Source organism: Triturus cristatus, chromosome 6, assembly GCF_964204655.1.
Source record: "Triturus cristatus chromosome 6, aTriCri1.1, whole genome shotgun sequence".
Classification (NCBI taxonomy): Eukaryota; Metazoa; Chordata; class Amphibia; order Caudata; family Salamandridae; genus Triturus; species Triturus cristatus.
In genome coordinates, this window is record NC_140589.1 from 1,685,524,433 (window position 1) to 1,685,549,017 (window position 24,585).

The 24,585-nt window shown below is 45.3% G+C and overlaps 1 protein-coding gene across 6 annotated transcripts in view; it reads left to right on the plus strand.

Moving 5' to 3' along the window:
- TATDN3 (TatD DNase domain containing 3) overlaps positions 1-24,585 on the plus strand; it is a 173,823-nt gene that overhangs the window by 82,632 nt on the left and 66,606 nt on the right. For all 6 annotated transcript variants that reach the window (XM_085612876.1, XM_085612877.1, XM_085612873.1 and 3 more), the window contains exon 5: positions 322-384. In XM_085612876.1, the coding sequence (XP_085469002.1) occupies positions 322-384 (63 nt within the window). The remainder of the gene's footprint in view (positions 1-321; positions 385-24,585) is intronic.

The following is a 24,585-nucleotide window of genomic DNA, read 5'->3' on the forward strand; positions in this document are numbered from 1 at the left end:
TTTCATGTGTGGGCTGAGGAGCATACATGATTTGCGGTGAACAAGAATATTTCTGTTGGGTACTGCGCTAGATCCTAAAACATTACAATATTTCTTGTCTGTAAAACACCCAGTATAAATGGAAATATTTGCAAAATGTTACAGTAAAATGAATCATCAGACTTAATTTTATCAGAGAATAATAATAGAGGCACTTGTGTTAAAACAATTTCAATCCGGTATACTTACTTTTAGCCTATGCCAAAGGTAAATGTGTTTATGTTCATAAGGATCATCAGCCTCTGACTTGTGCTCTACAACTTTGTCTTCCTCCATCTGCAGGATTTGGAAGATGCATTGCCACTGATTGAACGCTACAAAGACCAACTATTTGCGATTGGGGAGGTAAGCAAAGCATGTCGTTTTTTTGTGTATTTGAGATGTTGCAGCAGCAGCGTAGGCACCAAAACACAGAAACTAGTCATTAGTATTAACTGCACAGAGAAACATTACAATCCATAAAAGCTTGCTTCCTGCCACTCAACCGTGAAAAAAGGAAAACTACAAATCAGATGTCTCTATTGCATCATGTGATCTCTTACATACAACATCAATGCACCATTTTACGCTTTGTCCTCTCTTTTTCTGTTTGGGACACACACCCAACTCAGACCAACTTAAAAGAGGGATAAGACCAACAAAGAACATCCTTTCTGATCAATATCCTAACTCGTATAGTATTGTAAACATGTTCCTGTAGATTGCTTGACCATCATCAGCCTAATCCAAATGCAAAACTGTTCTTGAGTCAAAACCCGTGTCACAACTGGAAGGTGTACTAACAGAAAGAAAAGGCAAAAGAGCAGGCAGAGTTACATCAATCCACCATGGCATCTTAACATAAGCACTATAGTCTAAAAAGGACAGACATCCAAATAAGGATATTCACATCTTATTTTTAACAATAAAGATGAAAAACACCACACAAATGAAAAGAAATTAAGAATGAAAGAAATATATGTAATAACAAATTGAAAAGGATGATATAAAAGTCTCTGAACATATTTACAGAAACAGCCTCATTTCTTTGGTCTTCTTGGAAATTTCAGGAGAGCTTGTTCAGATTGAGATTCTTAAGGGCTGATGAAATGTGATTTCATCAAAATGTAAACGGCACTTTGCACTTTATACAGTATCTATTTTTGGGGAGGTCTGGGGAGGTCCTCTTTGGGAGTCTTGTGGTCTGATGCAACATGAATTATCCAAAATGTTGATGGTATTAGGCACTTTATAATGTTCTTGATCATGATGTTGGCCTGACTGGGATTTTAATGGTTTTTATCTGGTTTTATTTATGTATTAGATTTTTATATAAACTGTGTTTTCTGTTTATCCTGTGTACTTTATATGCTTTGGAAACATTGTGAAATAAAGGCATTTTGAGTGACTGACTAACCTAACACCATACCTTGGTAGTGTATGTCAGGAACCCAGGCTCAGTACACCCACAGATGAACCTCTGAGTGTACAGCTATCCTCCTTCTGAAGACGAAGGTCGGGGACAGCGGGTGTGCATCTCAGCAGCGTTCCGTGATGACTCCGGCAGAACTACACCTCTCACTGACTTCAGCACAGACGCTGTTTTTATAATGAAACAGTCACATCAAACTGTGTCAAAGGTGCAGGACAGTGTTTTAATTAGACTGAAGCAGAAGAGTCGTCTCTTTGAGAGCACAGAAAGTAAAACAATGCCTCATGTTCTGGATTTGTGCAACCCTGGAAATAATTGCGCAGACTACAGGGCGGCAATGCCTATCAGGAAGTAATGTGTGCAAGGGCCATTCTTGCAATAGAAAAACATGTACAAAGCTCTTTTAGAAAATGAGACTAATTTAACACGAGGACTAAAATGGAAACTAAATGCAAACCGAATAATAATGCTTTTCATCCCTGATATTTATCACCCTCTGTTGGTTCCACAATTTTCCTAAACCAACCTTGACAGCAGATTTCAAAACATCCACAACCATTTCCACCAGACCATTTTTTAGTTCACCTTTCCATACAGTCTTCACCTTCTAGATTTTCACAGTATCCCCAAGATTCTGCTCTAAGTCCCTAACACATTGTAGTCTATCATATCAGTTCATTTTAAACTTGTACCACTTTCAATTTCTCCTCCTCAAGCATCACACACCTTTTCAATATTGTTGTAAGTAACAAACAGAGCTCTACCAACAAGGTCAATTTGTGGCCCCTAAAAACCTCAAAAAGTGTCACACAAGTCAAAGATTGAGATGTTGAACAATGTGCCCACAACAACTCCCTATCTGATTCCATCAGAGATAGTCCAATAGCTATTGGCAACCTTATATAACTGCCAACTAATCTGTTTGCCTTTTCCATGAGGGCATTCCCTTTATTATGTAAACTGCCCCCGTTCATAAACTCTGTTGTAAGAAAGAATACATTTGGGTAGCCCCTCTCTCTCTCGATAACACATCAGTAAGATTTTACAACATTTGTATCTGGCAAGCCTCCTTTCTATCCATCTCAAGTAATGATCTACCAGACACCAACTTGTACATGTTATTGTGCATGCCAGAATAAATGCTGTGTTTTTCCCATGGTCTGCTGGTAAGTTTCCTTGCCACCATAGGTACTTTAACAAACATGTTTAGCTAACAGTTTACACACATCAAACCTCTGGACCTTCTACTCTGCTTCTCTGCCATCAAGTGCCACCACTACTTGTCTTGTAAATTTCTATTACTCCTTCATGCCCAAATTGCTGATATAACTCAACTAAATTCCCTTTCATTCTTGTGGATGCGGTATACATATTTGAATCTTTGAATCTTTCAGTGCTTAATTTGTAAAAAAAAAAACCAACATAACTGCTATGGCTCTTGTCAGCAGCTTGTACCACACATTGCCCAAGCAATGCTGCCATTGATAGTAACAACACAACTACTAACCATCACACTCCTACAAGTGTAACAATTCAGACTATTGGAGGCCCCCAAAGCTATAAGATTGGCTTCGGTGGCAGGTAATAGCAGTATTTAATATTTATTGAATTAATAATGAACTATTGTTGTGGTCATCTCAATGTTAACCAGACAGCACCACCTTGTGGCAGCATGTCACATGCGCGGGTGTTGACAATTAAGTCCCGGTGCCGAGCACTGGAAACCATAGGTTCAAATTAAGCACTGGCATCAGTAGTCCCGCTTCCAAACTCGATTCAGATGCCACCTTGCCATATGGTTGCACCTGTGCAGGTGAACTACTTTAGTACATTGTGTATCATTCAGTTTTTTTTAACACATACAGAAACTCTAATACAACCAGACACTCCACGTTCTCTATTTTTTTCTGTCTGTCTCTCATGGCTTTGCTGTAGTGGCAACCTGGACAAATATTCAGCTTTCTTGTTTTTTGTACCTGTGACATGCTCTATACATAAGTTGTACTTCAATAACTTTGCCCCCAAACAAGCTAATCTGGAAGTGGATATAGTAGAACGTGCATTCTCCACCCAAGATGTAAATCAAGATGTCATCCATCCTTAGTGTAAACCTCAAACCCAAATGTTCGTTTTACACACAAGCATTTTTTCATTAACAGAATATGCTCTTTCCTGTGGCCCAGTGGTATGTAACACAAATGCTGTACTAGACTATTCATTCAGTGTTAACACTTACATTAACCTTAATGCACACATATACATTTGGATACAATGGTTTCTAGAATGGTGCATTCAACAGCATAATCTTCAGCTGATTAACAGCTTGTATCTGAGCTTCATTTTACACAAACTTAACATTATACTTGAATATTGTAGTAACAGGCTTTACTAAGCTAAAAGAAAGTCTGAAACAAACTGTGTATAAAATTTACACATTCCCAAAAATGAAAGCAATTGGTCTCTGCTCACAGGAGTTAAACTCTGTCCTAGAATATTCAACAACCCGACAGTTAATTTCACTAGAAGTGAGGACTTCCCAAATATTCTGCATCCTGTTTACGGGAACGCACATTTGTCTGTACACATTATTAGCCAAACATACACAATTGGAGCTGCACCTCACACCGACAAACATATAACTTGAGACAATGTCAAAATAACACAGTGTAATATGACACTTCCTTATGTATAACAGTGTCTATACAGTCCGTAGGTTATCGTTTCTTCCTTTTATTTAATTGTGTTCAATTCATAAAAAACCATCAGCCAACGCGTATCGTCCATTTAAACAATGGACTTCTTCAGGGCAGCTAAAATATCAAACGCCTATGTCAATCAAAAAGGTATGCGCAATTCCAAAATCAGTGCCGAAGTATGGCATCTGCACAGGACCGTTTCAAGTAGTCCAAACCATGAAGAATAAATAAAGACAGAATTTTAACCTTTTGTCCTGAGAGTTGTTATTGCGACTGGACGCTCTCATATCGCAGTGCGTACGGATGGGTGGATAATCTCCACTATGAGGTGCATCTCGTATAGTGTTTTGCATACTGATGTCATTCACTTCAATTTGAAAACAAAGCCTTCATGTTCAACTGCAATTCATTTGAAAATGTGTCTTTATTTATTCTTCATGGTTTGGACTGCTACTTGAAACAGTCAGTTTATCTGTTTGTCTGTGTGTGGTGCAGCTCCAATTCTGTATTTTTGTTCTACACACCCTGTTGAAGGGAGGCACCACTGGACAGGGGGTGCATGTGGAGATTTGCACAAAAGGACATTCTTTTGGTAATAAATTACATAGGGGATTAACAATTGGGTGTTGCTTGTGGTTTTGGTCCACTGCCCATATCTCGAGTACACATTATTAGACCTTTGTCCTCCAAAATGCTCATCTCATTTTCAAACTGGTTGTGGAAGTCTTCACAATTCTTCAAAAAAATCAGCAGATCATTCTGAGAAGCCAAATGTCCTGTGCACCCCTTAAACATGGTGTGAATCTGATGCTGGAAAAAAGTGGGAGTGGATGCTCAGCAAAACGGCATCTCTTGAACTGTAAGATACAATCTGCTGGAAGTGCATTAGGATGATGTGAAATCTGTTCCAGGGGTGGGGGGCGCTAGAGAGCATGACTTCAAGATGGCCGCCTTGTAGTGAGGCTCCGACAGTGTGACGATCAATCCGTCATTAATGCACTCTTCCAGTCGACTTTTAAGCTCTAAATCAGCGAATACTCAGTCAGTAAGCTCACAGTACCCAGCTCAGCGAGTGTCGCAGTCAGCAGCCTCGCAAACAGCGAGCGGAGGGCGGGCAGACAAGAGCAAGACACGCCCAGTAAACCCGGAACTGTCGAGCGGTTAGCGCTCTAACATCAATCCACACAGGGCTATTTAGGCGGCGAGGAGGACCGGTCATTTGCGGTAAGGGAGGACAGTGGCAGTGTCTCCCGACTCCGCTTGGCGTCAGGTAAACCCTTATCAGAACGGAGCATTGAGCATCGAGCAGTGTAGCGTGCTATTGGCTATTTGCATTGTTTAATACGTTTTTAAAAATACGTTTTTAAAATCACTTGCGGCATTGTTTTAACTTGCACGCATTGCTACAACATTTCCATCTGGGTTGTACCTTATTTTGTGGACAGCCTATTGTTCCTTTCTGCACTGTGTGGGGCTCCGGGGGCCGGATTCTGTCTTGACTCGGTGTTTCAGCCTACCCGCCCTGGTCCGACTCGGTAGCCAATACCGTTGAGCGGAGGGCGGGCAGACAAGAGCAAGACACGCCCAGTAAACCCGGAACTGTCGAGCGGTTAGCGCTCTAACATCAATCCACACAGGGCTATTTAGCCCCTCGGAGGTCGAAGCGCGCAGCGGTTGCGCGCAGAGGGGCGCCATTGACGGCGCCGAAGACAAGCCAAAGACCTGCCCGTCTGCGCCCGTCCGCGACAGGACGGGGCTAGGGGCTATGGGGCCAAACTACACTGACCACCCATCTACGCCGATTCCTAGGACGACCTACTCAGCACAGGTACTCCGCGCGATAGGCCGGAATCAACATCAGTTTCAAGAGTGTATGATGGGAAGGTGTCTCCAGTTAGACAGCCCATTTTCTTGCCGCTTTTGTCGAGCTCAGTTTGGCATAGTTTCAGAGGAGACTGGTTTTAATAAAAGTACCCACTTTGCTAGCGTTAATATGAATGGAAGTAAAACCTTTGTCGGAAGGAAAAACATACTCTGTAATATTAGATCTCTTCCTAAACATACGTCAGAAGTATGGGATCTAATTTCCACTTGTGAGCCGGATTTTTGTTTTCTCACGGAAACTTGGCTCAAACCCCATTCTAATCCAGCAATTGCGTTAGCAATTCCCTCAGGTTACAAAATAATTAGGCTGGACCGTCCGAGTAAGATAGGAGGGGGGATAGCCATTGTACATAAACAAGACATTTACTGTACCATTCTGGCTGAATTGAGCTCGCCAGTCATTGAATTATTGTTTTTTAAATTTTATTATTCTCCTAAAAACATCCAGATGGGAGCTTTAGTATATCGCCCGCCAGGACCATGCACTAATTTTTCCAACACGTTAATTGAGGCTCTTGCCCCCCATATTACTATTGACAGGGACTTTTTAATGGTAGGGGATTTCAACATACACAGTGATTTGATAGACTGCAAAGAGGCACAGTCTGTGTTAAATGATCTATCTTTACTTGGGCTAACCCAAAGGAACTTTGGGCCAACTCACCGGGCAGGACATACATTAGACCTGATTCTATCCAAATTTCCTGCAGTTACATGTTCTCCTCCCATTCAAGTAAGTTGGACTGACCACTATATTATCGAATTTTATTCTTCCCACCCTACTAACACTTTGCACAGACCTATTGCTCTTCCCTGTCTCCGACGGCAGTGGCACAAAGTTAATAAGGAAGTCTTTTCCAACAACTTTATTGAGCCCTCTATTACTTTGTTAGAAAATGTGGAAAGTGTTCTGAAAAAATTGGAAGCGGCTTCTGGAGCAGCCATAGACAAGATAGCCCCCATAAAGAGCTTTAAATCCCGGCTTGCTAATAAACAGGAAATTTGGTTCTCCAAAGACCTGAAAATACTAAAACAAGCAGCCAGAAAACTGGAGAAAATATGGAGGTCCTCCCATTTGGAGAGTGATAGAAAGCTCTATTGGGTTTCATTATCCAGCTATCATAAAGCAATCCGGAGTGCGAGGAAAACACATATAACTTCTCAGATCATGGCAGCAGGGAATTCTCCCAGGGTCCTTTACCAAGTACTCAACTCATTTGTTAAACCAGTAGCATGTGAAAGCACCGAACTTGTGTCTCAACAGCTCTGTAATAACATATCTTCTTTTTTCTCTAATAAAATTGATGTTATTTATGAGAAAATTGTGACATCTAATGCTGCTATGGTTACAGACGCAGCTTCTGCCTTTCAAAATACAGAATTTGATCATGGCATACACACTCTGGACTCCTTTCCCTCCATTACTGATGAGGAGCTATCTGTATTGGTTAAACAGATTAAAAGTGGTAGTCCAGACGATACTATTCCAGCCAGATTAATGCCATCTCTATTTGACACATTATGTCCCACGATCATTAAACTTATTAATCTGTCCCTGAGTACAGGATCTGTCCCTAAAGAATGGAAACGTGCACTTGTCAGGCCCATCAGGAAAAATACCACCATTGCTTGGACTGAATTATCCAACCTAAGGCCAATTTCACTGCTACCTTTTCTTGGGAAACTTACAGAAAAGTATGTCAATAGACTCCTTTCCAACTTTATTGAAACTGTGGGCGGCCTTGACCACTCTCAATCTGGTTTCAGGCCGAAACACAGTACAGAGTCTACATTACTATCTGTTATGGACGACCTGCACATGTTCCAGGATAGGGGTTATTCAGTGATCTTGGTCTTACTGGACCTATCAGCAGCGTTCGACACCGTGTCTCATAACATTCTTATTGACCGGTTGTCGAACGTGGGGGTTAAGAACAAAGCTCTGGAATGGTTGGGAAGCTTCCTCTCTGATCGTACCCAGACTGTCACCATGGGTACGTATCGTTCAGCAGAGATGAAAGTCTCGAAAGGGGTACCACAGGGCTCTTGTTTAAGCCCAACGCTTTTCAACATCTATGTGGCGCCCCTAGCGAGAGTGATGCGCAAATTTGGCTTCATCCCCGTGTCTTACGCGGACGATACGCAGCTCCTCTTCCCTTTTAAGACTCTTACCCCGGAATTGAGGAGCTCTTTATCTGCAGGCATGGAAGCTGTGGCATGTTGGATGTCCACCAACTACCTACAGTGTAACGTAAGTAAAACGGAGGTCATGCTGTTTGGTGAAGCAAAAATACTTTGGACTCCTGACTGGTGGCCTCCTGGTCTAGGCGTAGCACCTGAGCCCAAGCAGATTGTTAAAAACCTGGGGGTTCGCCTTGACCAGGATTTGTCATTGAAACAACATACGAATTATGTCGCAGGCGTATGTTTCCACACTATTAGCTTGCTGCGTAAAGCCTTCCCATTGCTGCCTGACCAATTCAGGAAGACGCTGGTGCAGGCCCTCGTCATGAGTCGGATTGACTACTGTAATGGTCTCCTGCTCTCTGCAAATGAGGGAGTACTGAATAGACTTCAGGTAATACAAAACACTGCGGCTCGCCTTGTTCTCAATGCCCCCCTAAGAACAGCATCAAAGCCTCTGTTAGAAGAACTCCATTGGCTTCCTATCCGTCAAAGGATAAAATTTAAAACTTGCTGCTTAATATACAAGAGCCTAAACAGACAAGGTCCACTTTATTTGGAAAAGAAATTTATCCCATACATTCCATCTAGAACGCTCAGATCCAGCAATGGGCATTTACTGGTAGTACCGCGTGCCAAGAAGGCCAGGCACGGAAGTAAGGCACTTTCAGTGTTGGGACCTAAATTGTGGAACTGTCTTCCTGTAGCTATTCGTTCCTGCTCTGAACACTTGGTGTTTAGGAAACAACTAAAAACTCTGTTGTTCACAAATGCGATCTAATGCCCTCTGCATGTTCCACTCTTGATGAAGGACTCTCCCGCCAGAAGCGCAGAGATACTCCAGTTGGAGTCGATTCTAGCGCTATAAAAACCTGCAAATAAAATAAATAAATAAATAAATAAATAAATAAACAGCTAGATAACAGCGGATCCTGTGCGGCGGAGCCCCGGCCAGACCTGAGAGCGGGGTGCAGTGACGAGGCTGGGTTGGCCTGCGGTGCGAGGCTGAGCTGCTTCCCGGCTCCCCCTTGAGCAGTGCAGAACACTGGTGAGTGGAAAGGAAGCTCCGGGCCCAGGACGGCTGCAGTGGAGACGCTGCTGCGGCCTTGTGAACAGCGCGACATTGGCGGATTGTAGTGACGTGGAATCTCCGTGCCGGGGTCGAGTGAGGTGGAAACGCGGCTGCGGCCCCCTGTGGACTCGGAGCACGGAGGTGCAACCTCGGGCCTGGCTGGGGCCCAGCGCAGCGTGACGAAATCTGGATGGTGACCTCCTGAGGCCTAATTAGAGTGGGACACCTTCGGCCACGGTTAATCCCGGGGTTGGAAGAGGAGACCCCCAGTGTGCGAGTCGTGGGGAGCAATGCAGGAAGAGCCTTTGGGGGCTCGTCTTCGGACGGCCCCCTGTCGAGCTGACAGAAGCACCTGGTGGGGAAGGGGGGCCTGGGTCTGACCGAATATCGCGCTCGAGGCCTTCATCAAGAAATATCGGCGGCCCCTCACTGTGAGCGCCTATGCTACCGCTCATAGAAACCAGCTCCTGATGATCCCGGGGGGAACTGCCTTAATTCTGAGAAGTGGCCACCCCTGGTCATGTACTCCTGGAGTTTTCCCCAGCACTACCCTGGCCGGCAGACACAGTGTGCCCGTTACGCAGCACCAATGTATTTGTGCATAGAATCAGTCTTGGCTCACGCAAATAACTATTAGCAAAACTCTTGGCAGCCATACTGCCTATGACGCAGGACAGCTGAAAGTGTTATTGTCGGGAAAAAATCCTTTAAGCAGTGCAAATCATTTAATCACCACATCTGCAACAAAAGAGAGTACAAAAAGGTTTATTGTACATGCCAGGCTAATTCAGCTGGGAGAGTGATGTGCTATGAGCGAAGCACAAGTCAGTCTCAACTAACATACACTTCAAGCCTACTTTTTATAATACTAATTTTGGCCTAGATCCATATTTAATACAATGTTCACAATAGAAAAAGCTTCCTGCTTTTCCGTTATGGCCCACCTAGATTACATACATTTATTTAAAGAACAGCTCTTTCCTGTTGTTTGTGACTTCTCATGCCAAACTAACAGACTACAATGGAAAACATTCTTGCTGCTGTGAATTTCCTGTTAAAATATCCTTGGCAGGACGTTCTCAGCTCGAATACAATGAAGAGGAAAAAACACTTAAACCAAACCGCATTGAGACCTTTTTTTGAAAGCAGGCTGTAGGTTATTTCCAGATACAATGGTGCAACTTTAACATGCACGTTTAAACAGCATTATACCGTTTTTCTGTCTTTACATAATATTTCACAGTGTGTGGGCATGTGACAGATAGAACTGAATAATTAGGTCCTAAATCTAAATTAGGGTTTTGATTCCTTTCATTATCACTGCAGCACCCTGTAGGTAGGGGCCACCTGGTAGCACGTCAGTAGGGAATAGGTGAGGTCCTGCGAGTACCTCCAACAGGTGCACCTCAACAACCAGTCCAGCAATTGGTAGTAGCAAGGAATTCAGTGAAGATAGTAACTCCATACACACAGCTTGCAGGTCGTACCTGCTGGCTGCCGCTGTCGCTGTGACAGGCTTGTGACCATGTGGCAGCGCACACCACACACCCCGAAAAATTGGAAAAACGGACGCTAAGCAATCAAAGCTGGTTTTTGTACAGCCGAGACCCACTCATGGGCCTCGGAGGACTCCCAACAAGAGGCAGAACTAACGGGTGCGACCCATCCCAATGCGGACATACGGGAAATGTTCAGAGACTTGGAACAATCACTTACCACCATAGATAACAAAATTGACTCTTTGTCAGACAGATTTGACCTCCTGAAGGAAAAGGTGACGATACATGGGGAGCGCCTTGAACAGGTGGAACAGCGCACCTCTTAGCTAGAAGACGAAGGCGCAGACACCTGTGATTCCCTTGCAATGCATAAAGTTATGCACATGTTGGGGATGGGGGTTAACTGGGGGATATACTCAGCCTGATTGGGGGGCTGGAGTGGGTGTGGGGTAGGGTTTCTTTGAGATGTTCAAAATTAGTAACTGCTTGAAATTTTATTCCCTCATCTGTTTACCTAGTCTTTTCCTAGACTGTTTTCTCCTATGTGACATGCGACAATGCGCGCTTTTAAGCGAACAGACAAGTAGGTCTACATGACCAGGGTTAAATGTATCACTTGGAATGTGCGTGGTCCCAATGATGCACGCAAGACTAGAATAGTAGCCGTGCAACTAGACCAGCACAAAGCAGACATTTGTTTCCTACAGGAACTTCACCTAACTGAGAACACACAAGGGCGGCTGCAAGCGGGGTGGGTGGGAGAAAAACACACTGCATGCTACTCAAATTATGTACGTGGCGTAGCCATCCTCATCAGAAAAGGGATGCATTGGCGCACGCGCGCATCAATCACGGATAAGATGGGCAGATATGTCATGTTAGCTGGCTCGCGGGGAGGTCACTCACTTAGACTCATCTCAGTATATGGCCCTTGTTGGAAACCGGGCAACCGGGTTAGCAATCACCAGGTTCCCAGCACAATGGTAGCTTGTCTCGAGCGGTTGGGGGTCAGGCACCGTGTTAAGCGTACGTCACACCCTCACAATAACCATGCGTTCATCCGTTCCAAAAACGACACTACACCGTAAAAATTATGAAAGAAAGTAGTTTGTCTTTATCTTATTTTCTCTTAGTTGCAGGGTTCATAAAATACATACAAGACAATAAGATTCTCCTTTAAAAGGGCAAGTCAAATAAATTATACCACAGTGGGGTTTCAATAAATAGGATCAGGTCATAAATAAGCAAGCAATAAATAGGGGTGCAATAAATACAAATGGCTAATAAATACTGTCAGACAATAAATACAATGCAGGAATAAATACAGTCAGACAATAAATACAGTCAATAAATAAAGCACCTTCAATAACTTAAATAACACAATTAATGATAATTACAGTTCACATCACTTTCCTGAGGTAGTTTGGTTTTACTATGCCCAAGTACAGCTTGTGGTCATTTGGATGACATGGGGGGTGTCCCACCTAGATTGGTCAAGGCTGGGCCTGAACTGAGGTAGAATAAGGGTAACCTAAGGATCTGGTTCTCCTAAAGTACACAACCCCTCACAGAGGTCACTGCACCAGTCTCAGTTCACCCCTGGCACTCCCAGGCTGGTTCTAACACCCCTCTAGCCCCTAGAATGGTCTTTTAGGGCTCCACAGGGCCTCAGAGGCCCTTTCTACCACTTACTGCCCTCTTCACGATGATCGGCTCCGCTCGGCGTCGTGTCGATGTCGTGAGGCGGCTCCGGCTCGATGTCGCTGGGCGGCTCCGGTTCGGTGTCGCTGGGCGGCTCCGGTTCGGTGTCGCTGGGCGGCTCCGGTTCGGTGTCGCTGGGCGGCTTCGGATCAATGTCGCTGGGCTGTTCCGGATCAATGTCGCTGGGCGGCCTTGACTCGATGTTGCTGGGCTGCTCCGGCTCGATGTCGCCTTCCGGCGTCGCAGGGTCACGGTCTCCCCGCTTCCGGGTGTCTCCGGAGTGCGACCTCCACTCCCGACCTCCGGCGCGCTTCACCTCAGATTCCGGCGTCTCCGGAGTGCGATCTCCACTCCCGACCTCCGGCGCGCTTCACCTCGATCTCCGGCGACTCCGGAGTGCGATCTCCACTCCCGACCTCCGGCGCGCTTCACCTCGACCTCAGGTGACTCCTTACTCGACCTCCGGTGCCTCTCCACGACCTCCGTCGGCGCCCTCTCTCGACCTCTGACGGCTCCGGGTACGACGTCTGCTTTCTGTCAGCGCCGCTTCTCCACCTCAGGCCTCAGGTCTCCAGCCTTCTCGACGTCAGGACTCCTGGAGGACACCGCTAAACAGGTCAGGAGCTTGCTGGTCTTCTTCTTTAAGGCCTCTTCACAATATTTAGGTCCTTAAGATGGTTTTTCTGGTCTTGGTCCCACACAGGGCTCTAGGCTGGGCTTGGTCAGTAGGGACTAGCATCAAGGGTGGGTTTCTGGACCCCACTCCAAGCACTGGTTTCCACCCCTGCTGCCTTACTCCGACCTCCTTCTGAACTGCTCCTCTCTCCTCTCTAGTCAGATGCCAACTGCCACTCTGAGATGGCCTCCCAACATTCTAAACTGCCTCTCACTGTCACAGGGTTCCAGAATGTTACGGAAGGTTCTAGAAATCTCCAGTGGGTTCTGATGATGTCACAGGTGACAATGGGTGGCCACCATTTTGTGTCTCAGGCCCTCAGACAGAAGTTCCAGGGGTAGGGAAAATGGCTCCCTGACCCTGCATCAACACTAAAAAGTCTGGTGGTTCCCAAAAAGGAAAAATTCTAACAGGGTTTGAGGCAAAAGTGGGACAAAATAAATAATGATGAGGAGGGACCACCCAAAGGGCTGACAGGTCTAACACGCGTCCCCCCCCCAGCTGAAAGTGGGGAGAGCTACCCAACCCCTTGGGAGTTCTCATCACTAAGGCGGAAATACCTTGAGAGACCGTCTGCATTGGCGTGGTCCACTCCAGGCCGATGTTCCACCTGAAAGTCCATTCCCTGTAGGGAGATAGACCACCTTAGCAACTTGGGATTCTCCCCCTTCATCTGCATCAGCCAACGAAGGGGTCTGTGGTCGGTCTGAACTAGGAAGTGCGAGCCAAACAGGTATGGCCGCAACTTCTTCAGAGCCCATACCACGGCAAAGGCTTCACGCTCTATTGCACTCCACTTCTGTTCCCTGGGAAGTAGTTTCCGGGATAGGAAGACCACGGGTTGATCCAGACCCTCTTCATTGAGTTGCGATAACACTGCCCCAATGCCATGTTCCGATGCATCCGTCTGGACAATGAACTCCTTGGAAAAATCTGGGGCCCTTAAGACTGGGGCCTCGCACATGGCTTGCTTCAGTTTCACAAAGGCCTGCTGGCAAGCCTCCGTCCAGACTACCCGTCGAGGTTGCTTCTTGGACGTAAGCTCCGTGAGGGGGGCCACAATGGTCCCGTACCCCTTCACGAAGCGGCGGTAATATCCTGTGAGGCCCAGAAAAGCTCGGACCTCAGTCTGAGTCTTGGGGGGTTCCCAGGCCATGATAGCCTCGATTTTCGCCTGGAGGGGTTGCACCGCTCCCCTACCCACCAAGTGTCCAAGGTACACTACTGACCCCTGCCCGATCTGGCATTTACTGGCCTTGATCGTTAAACCAGCGTGTTTCAGGGCCTGGAGAACAGTTTGCAGGTGACGCAAGTGATCCTCCCAGCTGTTACTGAAGACGGCAATGTCATCCAGATAGGCAGCAGAGAAACTCTCCATTCCGGCGAGGATCTGGTTCACCAGACGCTGAAACGTGGCAGGTGCGTTCTTGAGCCCAAAGGGCATCACGCAGAACTGGTAGTGGCCCTTGGGTTTGGAGAAGGCTAACCTTTCCTTCGCTCCATCAGTCAGAGAGATCTGCCAGTACCCGGATGTAAGGTCAAAGGTACTCAAATATTGGGCAGCTCCCAGCCGGTCAATCAGTTCATCCGCCCTCGGGATCGGATGAGCATCAGTCTTGGTTACTGAGTTCAGTCCCCGGTAGTCCACACAGAACCTCAGTTCCGGTTGGGCCCCCGGTGGTGCAGCTTTTGGTACTAGTACCACCGGACTGGACCAGGGGCTGCTGGAAGGTTCAATCACTCCTAGCTCCAGCATCTTAGTGACTTCACTGTGAATGCTGGCCTTCACCTTGTCTGTCATCCGGTAGATCTTCGACTTCACAGGTGGGCTGTCTCCTGTGTCCACGTCATGGACGCACAGGTGAGTCCTACCCGGAACAAGGTAGAACGAAGAGTACTGCCCCAGGACCTGGCGGCAGTCCTCCTGCTGTTCAGGAGTTAGGGACGGGGAGAGAATCACTCCCTCCACCAACCCATCCTTTTCTTGAGACGCAAATAAGTCGGGGAGAGGCTCGCTTTCCACGTCCTCTGCTCCGTCAGTCACCATTAACAATAGGACTTCGGGCCTCTCATGGTGGGGTTTGAGGCGGTTGGCATGCAGCACCCGTAGGGGCTGACGAGGGGTCTTCAGATCCACCAAGTAGGTAGCCTTACCCTTCTTCTCCAACACCTCAAAGGGTCCTGACCAGCGATCCTGGAGGGCGCTAAGCTCTCCTGGTTCGATCACCCACACCTTCTGGCCAGGCTCCAACTCCACCGGGTGAGCATTGTGGTCATACCACGCCTTCATCACTGCTTGGCTGGCTTCCAAGTTGTCAGAAGCTTGCTTCCACAACTTAGCCATTTGGCTCCGGAAGGCCAGCATGTAGCTCACCACGTCCTGGGGAAGCTTTCTGGGAGTTCTTTCCCATCCGTCTCTCACCAGGCTGAGAGGTCCACGCACAGGGTGCCCATACAAAAGCTCGAAGGGGCTGAAGCCCACTCCCTTCTGTGGAAATATGGATTTTCTGGTCAGTTATGTCCCCTATCTTGGACCCCAACGGTTCTATGTGCATGTCACAAGTACATGTATGTTCCCTCCAGTTCCAGTTATGAAGACGCAAATACATGTGCGTCCACCGTCAACATGCTCTCTGTCAGATCCGCCATGACTAGGCCGGATATTCCATTCCTAAATATGAAAGGCCACCGGCTTTATATGGTTCACTTATGCCATTTTACAGTCCAGGCAAGTAGGCCCTGATTCTGTCATCAAACTCCTCTTGCCTTCTGCCTCTGAAAGCTCCAGTCTGAGCCTGCATCTGTGACCATGAACTTTGTCTCATTCTCTGCGCGGCTCACGAAGCCTGACATCAGCCTATTCTCTGCCAAGAACTGTATTTCACCTTCGAGTTATCTGCTTCCCCCTCAGCCGATGCATTCCTGCCTAGTAGTTTAAGTAAACATTCTTCCAGCCACCGAGCAAAAGGCTCGACTTCTCTGCCCTCATGCAAGTAATTCATAGCCCTGTTACCATGGAATATTCCTACCCCCCGCTTTCAGTGTAGACACTTAGACGCTTGTACACGCACGCACAGTCAGTATAGAATAGATTCTGTTCGAGAGTCCTTCTTTATGGATAACATAGTTCTTTAAACATAGGATGCTAGATATGATTTGGGATTAGGTTGACTTGACCCCCCAGACTTTTTGTCTCCACATGTAGAGCTAAATGTCAAGTCCCCTTCACCCCCTAGTTGCACGTCAATTACACGTCATACTGCTGCGCACGCATCTATGCCAAGTATTATCTTATAGATCCACCTATATATGACATCATAACATCATAACCAATTATGTTCCTTTTTACTCCTTATTACACCCATTTTTGGTTACGCAGATATATCGTCATTTTCCTTATCAATTGTTACGCCTACTGCATTCGCCTCATTGTAATGTATGATCTATAAAAGTCATTTCATGTCAATAATGTATGTACTTCACTTCCTGAACCTCCGTGGTGATGGAACTTGGAGCAACCGATTATAATCGTTCTTTGGAATAAAGCCCATTCCGAACCTCTAATACCACGGATTCTGCCTCTCATTTTACTGAGCTATTTTAATTATGTTTCTGTATCAAATTCAGTCCAGGTAAAGGAAAATTATTTACCACATGAATGGCGCCCGAATAGGGACACTTTCTCATCTCACGCGCCGGCGGTGAGTTGCAGGCCCGGTCTCCTGCCACAGCTGGACGGACAATAACGCGTACCAGCAGGATTTCCTGTATCTCCCTCCGGTCAAGCGGGGGCGACTGAGACTGCGATCAACACCCAGACGAGGCGGTGAGAAGTGCGAAGTATCCCGACCAGAGCCTAGCTGAGAGAGCAAGATCCGAGGTATACAGAGACCCACCAGTTCAAAGTCAAGCCCAGTGTCCGACGAGTCGAGTCGAGTCCAGTCCGGTCCAAGTTCAAGTTACCGAGGCCTTCCGTTTCCGAAGCTACCCGGTGAGTACCATTGCTGGGGAGGCATTTCTGACGTGCACATAGGTTGTGCCGGTCAAGACGGGTTTGGGTACACAAATCCGGTCTGCACTGTTTTAGCAGTGTATCTGTACTGTTTAGCAGTATATCAAGTATTCCGAAGTATCTAGTTATTGTCAAGAATTAAGCTTGGTGATTAGTTATGCAGACGATCATCATTGTTGGTTATTTTAAAGGTTAAAAATGTTTTAATGTTTAATGTTCAATGTGTTAAACGTCCTGCATATTGTGGTATGAATGGTTGTTCATTACTGTGCTTTTGTATTAAGTGTGTTCAAGATTAAGTATCGAATCAGTTGTCAATATGCCGCTCTTTTCGAAATTAAGACAGATCACTACTAGAAAAGGGGTTCTCGAAGAAGCCGTCCCTATTCCTCCTAGGGACACTCCAGGGCACTTCATGTATCACAAACATGGCTTAGACGCTATATTATTTCTTTTATGGGTAGACTACACCAAGGGATTACCAGAAAGTCAGAGGTGGCCCGCAGCGGGAACCTGGGATGCAGAGTGCATCATGAAAGTCGAGGAAGAGTTATGGAAAAGGAAAGTCAGACAGTCACAGAAAGACGCCGTTGAGTTATGGCGTAAAGAATCTCATAGACGAACAGAAAAAGCACGTAGACAGGAAGAAAGGAATAAAGAAAGTTCAAATAAAGTTCGAGAAAATCTATTAATTGAGGAAGGTATCCGAGTGAAATCAGAACAAGTAGACAGACAAAGAAACGCCCTTATGAATGGTATGTATCCCCTTCTGGCCGAAGGATTACCTAAGGCTACTCCAGAGATACCGAAAGACTTGCCACCCCCATTGTTCCCAATAAAGGTACATCCTAAGGGGCATCCTAGAACCGCAGAAGATGTTTTTCTTTCCTCATATTTAGATGACGCCGCTCCCGAATATGCTAAGTCCGCCCCGCATAGACCGCATACCAGGGAGGTCCAACGCCAAGATCCAGCACCCGTATCCCTACAGCAACAAATCGAGTCACAAGTTCTGGCAAGCACATCTGTTTCTGCATCCGCTCCTACAGCTACTTCTATAGCTGTGTCCACACCTGTAGTTGCTGTGTCACGTTCGACGAATCCTTTCACACCCGACACCCCAGATGGGGCCACGGGAGGTGCTACCAATATCTTTTCTACGCCACCCAGAATAAATAAACTTACTTTTCAGGAATCAGCACATTCACGTACACCCAAACTCATAAGTGCCCGTACGCTGAAGGAACTTCTTATAGATTGCAGATATGACCCTGTGCCCGGTAAAGAGGACGAAATGACCCTGGCGTCATTGCGTATCAGACGAGCCGCAGTGTATTTAGGGAAGTTACCAGGAATGACTGCGCATCTAGATAATATATACCATTTTGTCCAAACAGGGCGAGATCCAGAATGTATTAACAGAGCTATGGAATACCAGAAAGTAGAGATACAGGGGGAACTGTTACGTTTCCTCATAAACTGTGTGATCAGAAATCAAGACCGACCGGGGGTAGACCCGGAAGCAATGCAAATTCTTACAAGATGGAGCCAGAATATATCAGAAGGTAGACATGATAAACAAAATTGTATAATAGCCATGTGCCGAAAGATCCGTAAAGAAATAGAGCGCCTACACGAAGAGAGATTAGAGGTAGACGAGTTCGAACAAAGCGAGGAAGAAGGGTCAGGACTGCCCACAGGACAGTCAGACACCATAGCCTATGTAGGTAGAGGAAGATCTTGTAATAATAATAGACGTCTTACTGACTCAATACGTCCGATATGTCCAGATAATAACAGGAACTTCCAAATACCTATAATTAATATAAGGTCTAACGAGCATTCGTTCCAAACTGCCGACAAACTACTCCGAGAACGAAGGGGTTATCATTTTCTCGATTCTATGGATGAACAAGATTTAGCCAGGGCAGCTGTCCATTGGGTGGACAGTCCCGGAAAATATAGTGATGATACAGTAGTACGCACATTCTTGAATCTTACCCCAGATAAACAGAGGTTAGCTGGGATTTATATGATTCAACAACTCATTATACTATATCGAAGTCAGCATTCGGACCCTGGTCCCTTACCTGACATACTGACTGAATTGCTTATGAATAAATGGAGAGGTGCAGGTACTAAATTAATTAAAGAAATTCTAGAATCAAGAAAGCAGTATATTCTTTTTGTATGCGCAGAGCATGTCTCATTGCCCGTCAAAGAAAGAACAACGTATCACATGGATAGACAGAATCCCTTACGAGAAGTGCACCCAATAAAAGGCGAGGACAACGAGTTCAAGCGCGTATTTGTATATACGCCCATATCGAAAATAGAGTTGTTACAAATGAAGAAAGTGGTACCCAGTCATGACAAAGATCCAGCGGGTTTTCACCGAGAAATTAAAGACATGTTACTCATGGGAGAGTATACCTACCCCGACATTATGACAATATTAAAGGTATTGATGCCTGCTGGTATTTATGAGAAACTCAAGGAAAAAGAGTGGGAGGTAGGAGACCAAAAGATAGAATGGTCAGTGTTAGAAGCGGAAGAAAAGGCCCGAACTGCAGGAGCAGGACTTGGGGATAAAACTAAAGCACTGCCAGGTTTATTAGTACAGGTACTGCCACGTTTATTAACTACGAAAAAGGAAGATTGGGGTACAATTTCAGCCTGTAAACAGAAGCAAGATGAAGACACTAGCGATTACTATGCCCGATTTGAAAAATGTTTTGGTATAAATAGTGGCATAAAAGCAAGTAGCGAATCATACCCACATCTGTTTGTAACAAAATTAGTAGAAAATGCCCTGCCACCAGTAAAGAATAGAGTATTAAAATTCGAGAGCACCTGGCAAGGTAACACTCCATCACAAATGTTACAAATGTTACAGTACCATCATAATAGAATTAGAGAGGAACAAGAACATGAACACAGACGCATGAAAGACACGAAAATGAAAATGTTAGTTTCCCAGACAGTTCCAGCTGAAGGACATAAAAAGGGTATGACACATTCCGATTCAGCAGGACCTGTAAAAGGGACATGCAATTATTGTAAAAAGCCAGGTCATTATGTACACGATTGTCCAGTTTTAAAACATAATATCGCCATAGGTAAAACACAAGAAAGATCACGGCCACTTAGACAAGATCAGAATGAACAAGGAGCTCTGCAGCATGCCCAGGCCATGCCAGCCGCACAACAGCCAATACAGTTTGTGCCAGCTGCACCACCGTTGCCTGTTGCTGCCACACAGACAACAACACGACAAATGTATCAGACCGCACAGTATGAATATCCTGAGTATCAGCGTTACGCATGAACTAGCCTAGAGAGGGAAGTTGACTTACCCCTTATCGAGATACCTGTAGATCAAGAAGGACCTTATGTACACAGTGAATTATTAGGTCAAGATAGAAAATTTTTACTCGATACAGGGGCAAGTCGAACAACTATAAAACGTAGTGAAGTTCCAGGGGCACCCCTCTCAGGCTCACAAAATATTTCCCTTGGTTTTTCAGGAAAACCTATTGTTAATGAAGTGTCACAACCTCTGCCACTTACGATAGGACCTCTGACCCGAACTACAGATTTATTGCTTACTAAATCATGTCCAGAAAACCTGTTAGGAATAAAAACATTAAAAGCTCTAGGAGCTATAATATGTTGTTCTCCGGAAGGAGTAAGATTGTTTTTACGCGATTTTAAAGGTCACTATGTATCTAGAGACATGGATCCCCGACTGCAGACTTTACCTACACGTCTATGGGCACAAGGCCCTACTGATGTTGGTTGCATGAATATTACACCATATCGAGTCACATTAAAGGCAGGAGTGGTGCTACCACGAATGCGACAATACAAGTTACCACCAGATGCTGTAGTGGCTTTACTACAAATCATTGACGAGCTTATTGCCCAAGGAGTAGTTGTAGAAACAGACTCGAATGTATGTAATTCACCGATAATTCCGATTCTTAAACGAACAGATCCAAAGGCCCCGCCAGTATATCGATTGGTTATTGATCTGCGTGAATTAAACAAGTGCATTGTGCCACAATTTCCTGTGGTCCCAGATATCTCGTCATTACTGACAGCTATTGATTCCGAAGCAACGTTCTTTACTGTAATTGATCTCAAGAATGCCTTTTTCAGAACTCCCAATAGATCCGGAAAGCCAATATTTATTCGGATTTAGTTTAAATGGACGTAGCTTTAAATTCTCACGCGCACCTCAAGGATTTACAGAAAGCCCCAGCATCTATAGCCAAGCACTGAAACGAGAACTCGATAGTATCCACATGCCAGTTAACACTGCCCTGCTTCAATACGTCGATGATCTGCTGATCACCGCAAGAAGCGAACCGGAATGTGAAAAAGCATCACTGACAGTTTTACAATTTCTAGCCGAAAAGGGGCACAAGGTGTCCCCTTCTAAGCTGCAATTCTGTGTCCAGCGAGTTATTTATCTTGGACACTCGCTGTCCAAGGAGGGAAGGCAGCTTACACCCGACCGCATTCAATTAATAGCTAACATGCCAATACCCAAGACACAAAAGGAGGTACGGGCTTTCATAGGCCTCACTTCATACTGTAGACAGTGGATCCCTCAGTATGCATTTCTAGCAAAACCACTCATTCAGTTAACCACACAGGAGGCAGCCACATCGACTGTTCTCCCTTGGACTCAGGAACATACACAAGCTTTTGAAAGCCTAAAGAAAGCTTTATGTCAAGCACCTGTTTTAGCAACACCATGTTACAGAAAACAGTTTACACTTTTTGTTACAGAACGCGAAGGTACTGCCTTGTCAGTACTCACACAGGAACAAGCAGGAGCACACAAACCATGTGCTTATTTTTCTAGTACATTAGATCCAGTAGCTCAGGCTTTGCCTGCATGCCTGAAATCAGTAGCAGCGACAGCTTTAGCAATCAGACAAAGCGATGCCATAGTGTTAGGACATCCATTGACAGTTCAAGTACCACACACAGTAGAGGTCCTTGTAAATAGAACGCAAACACAACACTTGACTATAGCGCGACTTACAGGGTATGAACTTACATTGTTTCAGCCACATATAGAAATCAGACGCTGTAACACATTGAATCCTGCCACACTTTTGCCAGTAACCGGAACAGATCCACTAGCTCATGACTGTATTGAAGTTATTACTATAACGACAAAACCCAGACAAGACTTGACAGATGTCCCATTGTCAGATCCAGACCTGACGTTGTATGTAGATGGTTCATGTATGAGAACAAGTACAGGAGAGTTAGTGGCTGCTTACGCAGTCACCACAGATACTGAAGTCATTGAAACTAATCGTATAAATACTTTGTCAGCTCAAGCCGCAGAGCTCATCGCTCTGACACAAGCCTGTATTCAAGCCACAAGTAAAAAAGTCAACATATACACTGATTCACGTTATGCATTCGGAGTTGTACATGACTTCGGCGTGCTGTGGCGAGAGAGAGGTTATTTAACTTCCCACGGTGCCCACATTCAGCACGGACCCCTCATTCATGCCTTATTAGATGCAATACATCTACCCACTGCAATATCAATTATGAAATGTAAGGCTCATACGAAGGTTACTGATATCATTTCCCAAGGCAATGATCTAGCCGACAGAACAGCTAAACAGACTGCTCAAACTCAAACCCCCGACATGACAAAGACAATAGTCCCGACACCGACACATTGTATGACAGTTAAAGATCCTACTCTTGACGTAATTGACATACAGACACATGCTACACCAGACGAAGTAAAGAAATGGACTGAATTAGGAGGGATCCAAACGGACCAAGGATGGATGATGAAGGAAAAGTCTGTATGGTTCCTTCCTGATTCAATGGTCCAAGTTATAATTAACACTATACATAGTCCAGCGCATCTAGGAGAAAAAGCTATGCTAGACAGCATTCAACACATTTGGTTCAATAAACATTTACGAGCAGCAGCCAAACAAAAGGTCCGTACCTGTATGATCTGTTGCCAGTTCAACCCAGGAAAAAGCGTTCCCGTAGAACAAGGTGGATTTCATCCTCCTGACCACCCTTTTGAAGTCCTCCAGATGGATTATATCCAGATGGAACGATGTCGAGGATTCAAATATGTTCTCGTAGTTGTCTGCGCTCTGTCCCGTTGGACGGAGGCATACCCGGTTTCAGATTACACTGCCCCGACTACTGCCAAACAGTTGGTTCGAGAATTCTTCCCACGATACGGTTTACCACGTGTTGTCTACTCAGATAACGGCCAGCCGTTCTCATCCGAATTGATGAAACATGTTTCACTTCTGCTAGGATATCAGTGGAAATTCCACTGTGTTCGACACCCCGAGGCAGCAGGTCTCGTAGAAAGACATAATCAGATACTGAAAATCAGACTGTCCAAAATATGCAGAGAGAAAGGTGTCGACTGGATAGTAGCATTACCAGTTGCACTCTTTTACATGAGAATGGTAGCACACTCTCGAACAGGGCTATCCCCGTATGAGGTGATCTTCGGCAGACCACCAAATATGTGGGGGACGCCTATACCACGCAAAATAACTGATATTGACTGTAATATGCTGACAGATTACTTGGCTTCCTTGATGTCTGCACTACAATCTTGTCGTTCACAGGTTGCTGCAGCATTTCCCGACAACACTGAGGTGAAACCCCATGACGTAGTTCCGGGTGATTTCGTGTTTGTGAAAAATTTCGACCGAAAGACTCAGCTGGAGCCCAGGTGGAAGACACCCAAGTTGGTTCTGCTGACCACAAGAACAGCCGTGAAGATCGAGGGCCGCAAGGGCTGGATTCATTCAAGTCATATCAAGAAATTTCATGGACAATCCTCGGATATAGACATTGTGCCCTGCACTCCCTCACAGACTGATTCAAAACTTCCTTTGGTTGAAAAGACTGAAACCGAACTCTACAAAGTTAAATTGAGGCCTAGAACGTCAGACGATTTGATTGTTTAAGTCCTCTCCTAGGTGAAGCGGTTGAATCTGTCTCTGACATGTATCCTCTAGACCTGAATCATGGACAGTCGCGAAAAATGATGAAACGACAGGCGTATTGTAAATCACTGCGTAGCCACTGTATAGTGACATTATTAATATTGTTTTTCTTGAGTCTTTTAATAATTACTGCAAGTATATTGTTGCACATATATTATCCTATTTCTAAACATGTTTATAATGTTACTGCTGAACATTCTTTTAGTGACCTACCGCCGCATGAATTGTCTTATAGACTTGCGCTGCGCAATAACACTTTCATTAGTATGTTACATCATTCCCATCAGACTAGTAATGCCACTAATTGTTGGGTGTGTGGCCGACTCCCTCCCTATCAGAATTATGAAGGAGTCCTGCCTTTCTTTCCACATCCGTTTACACAC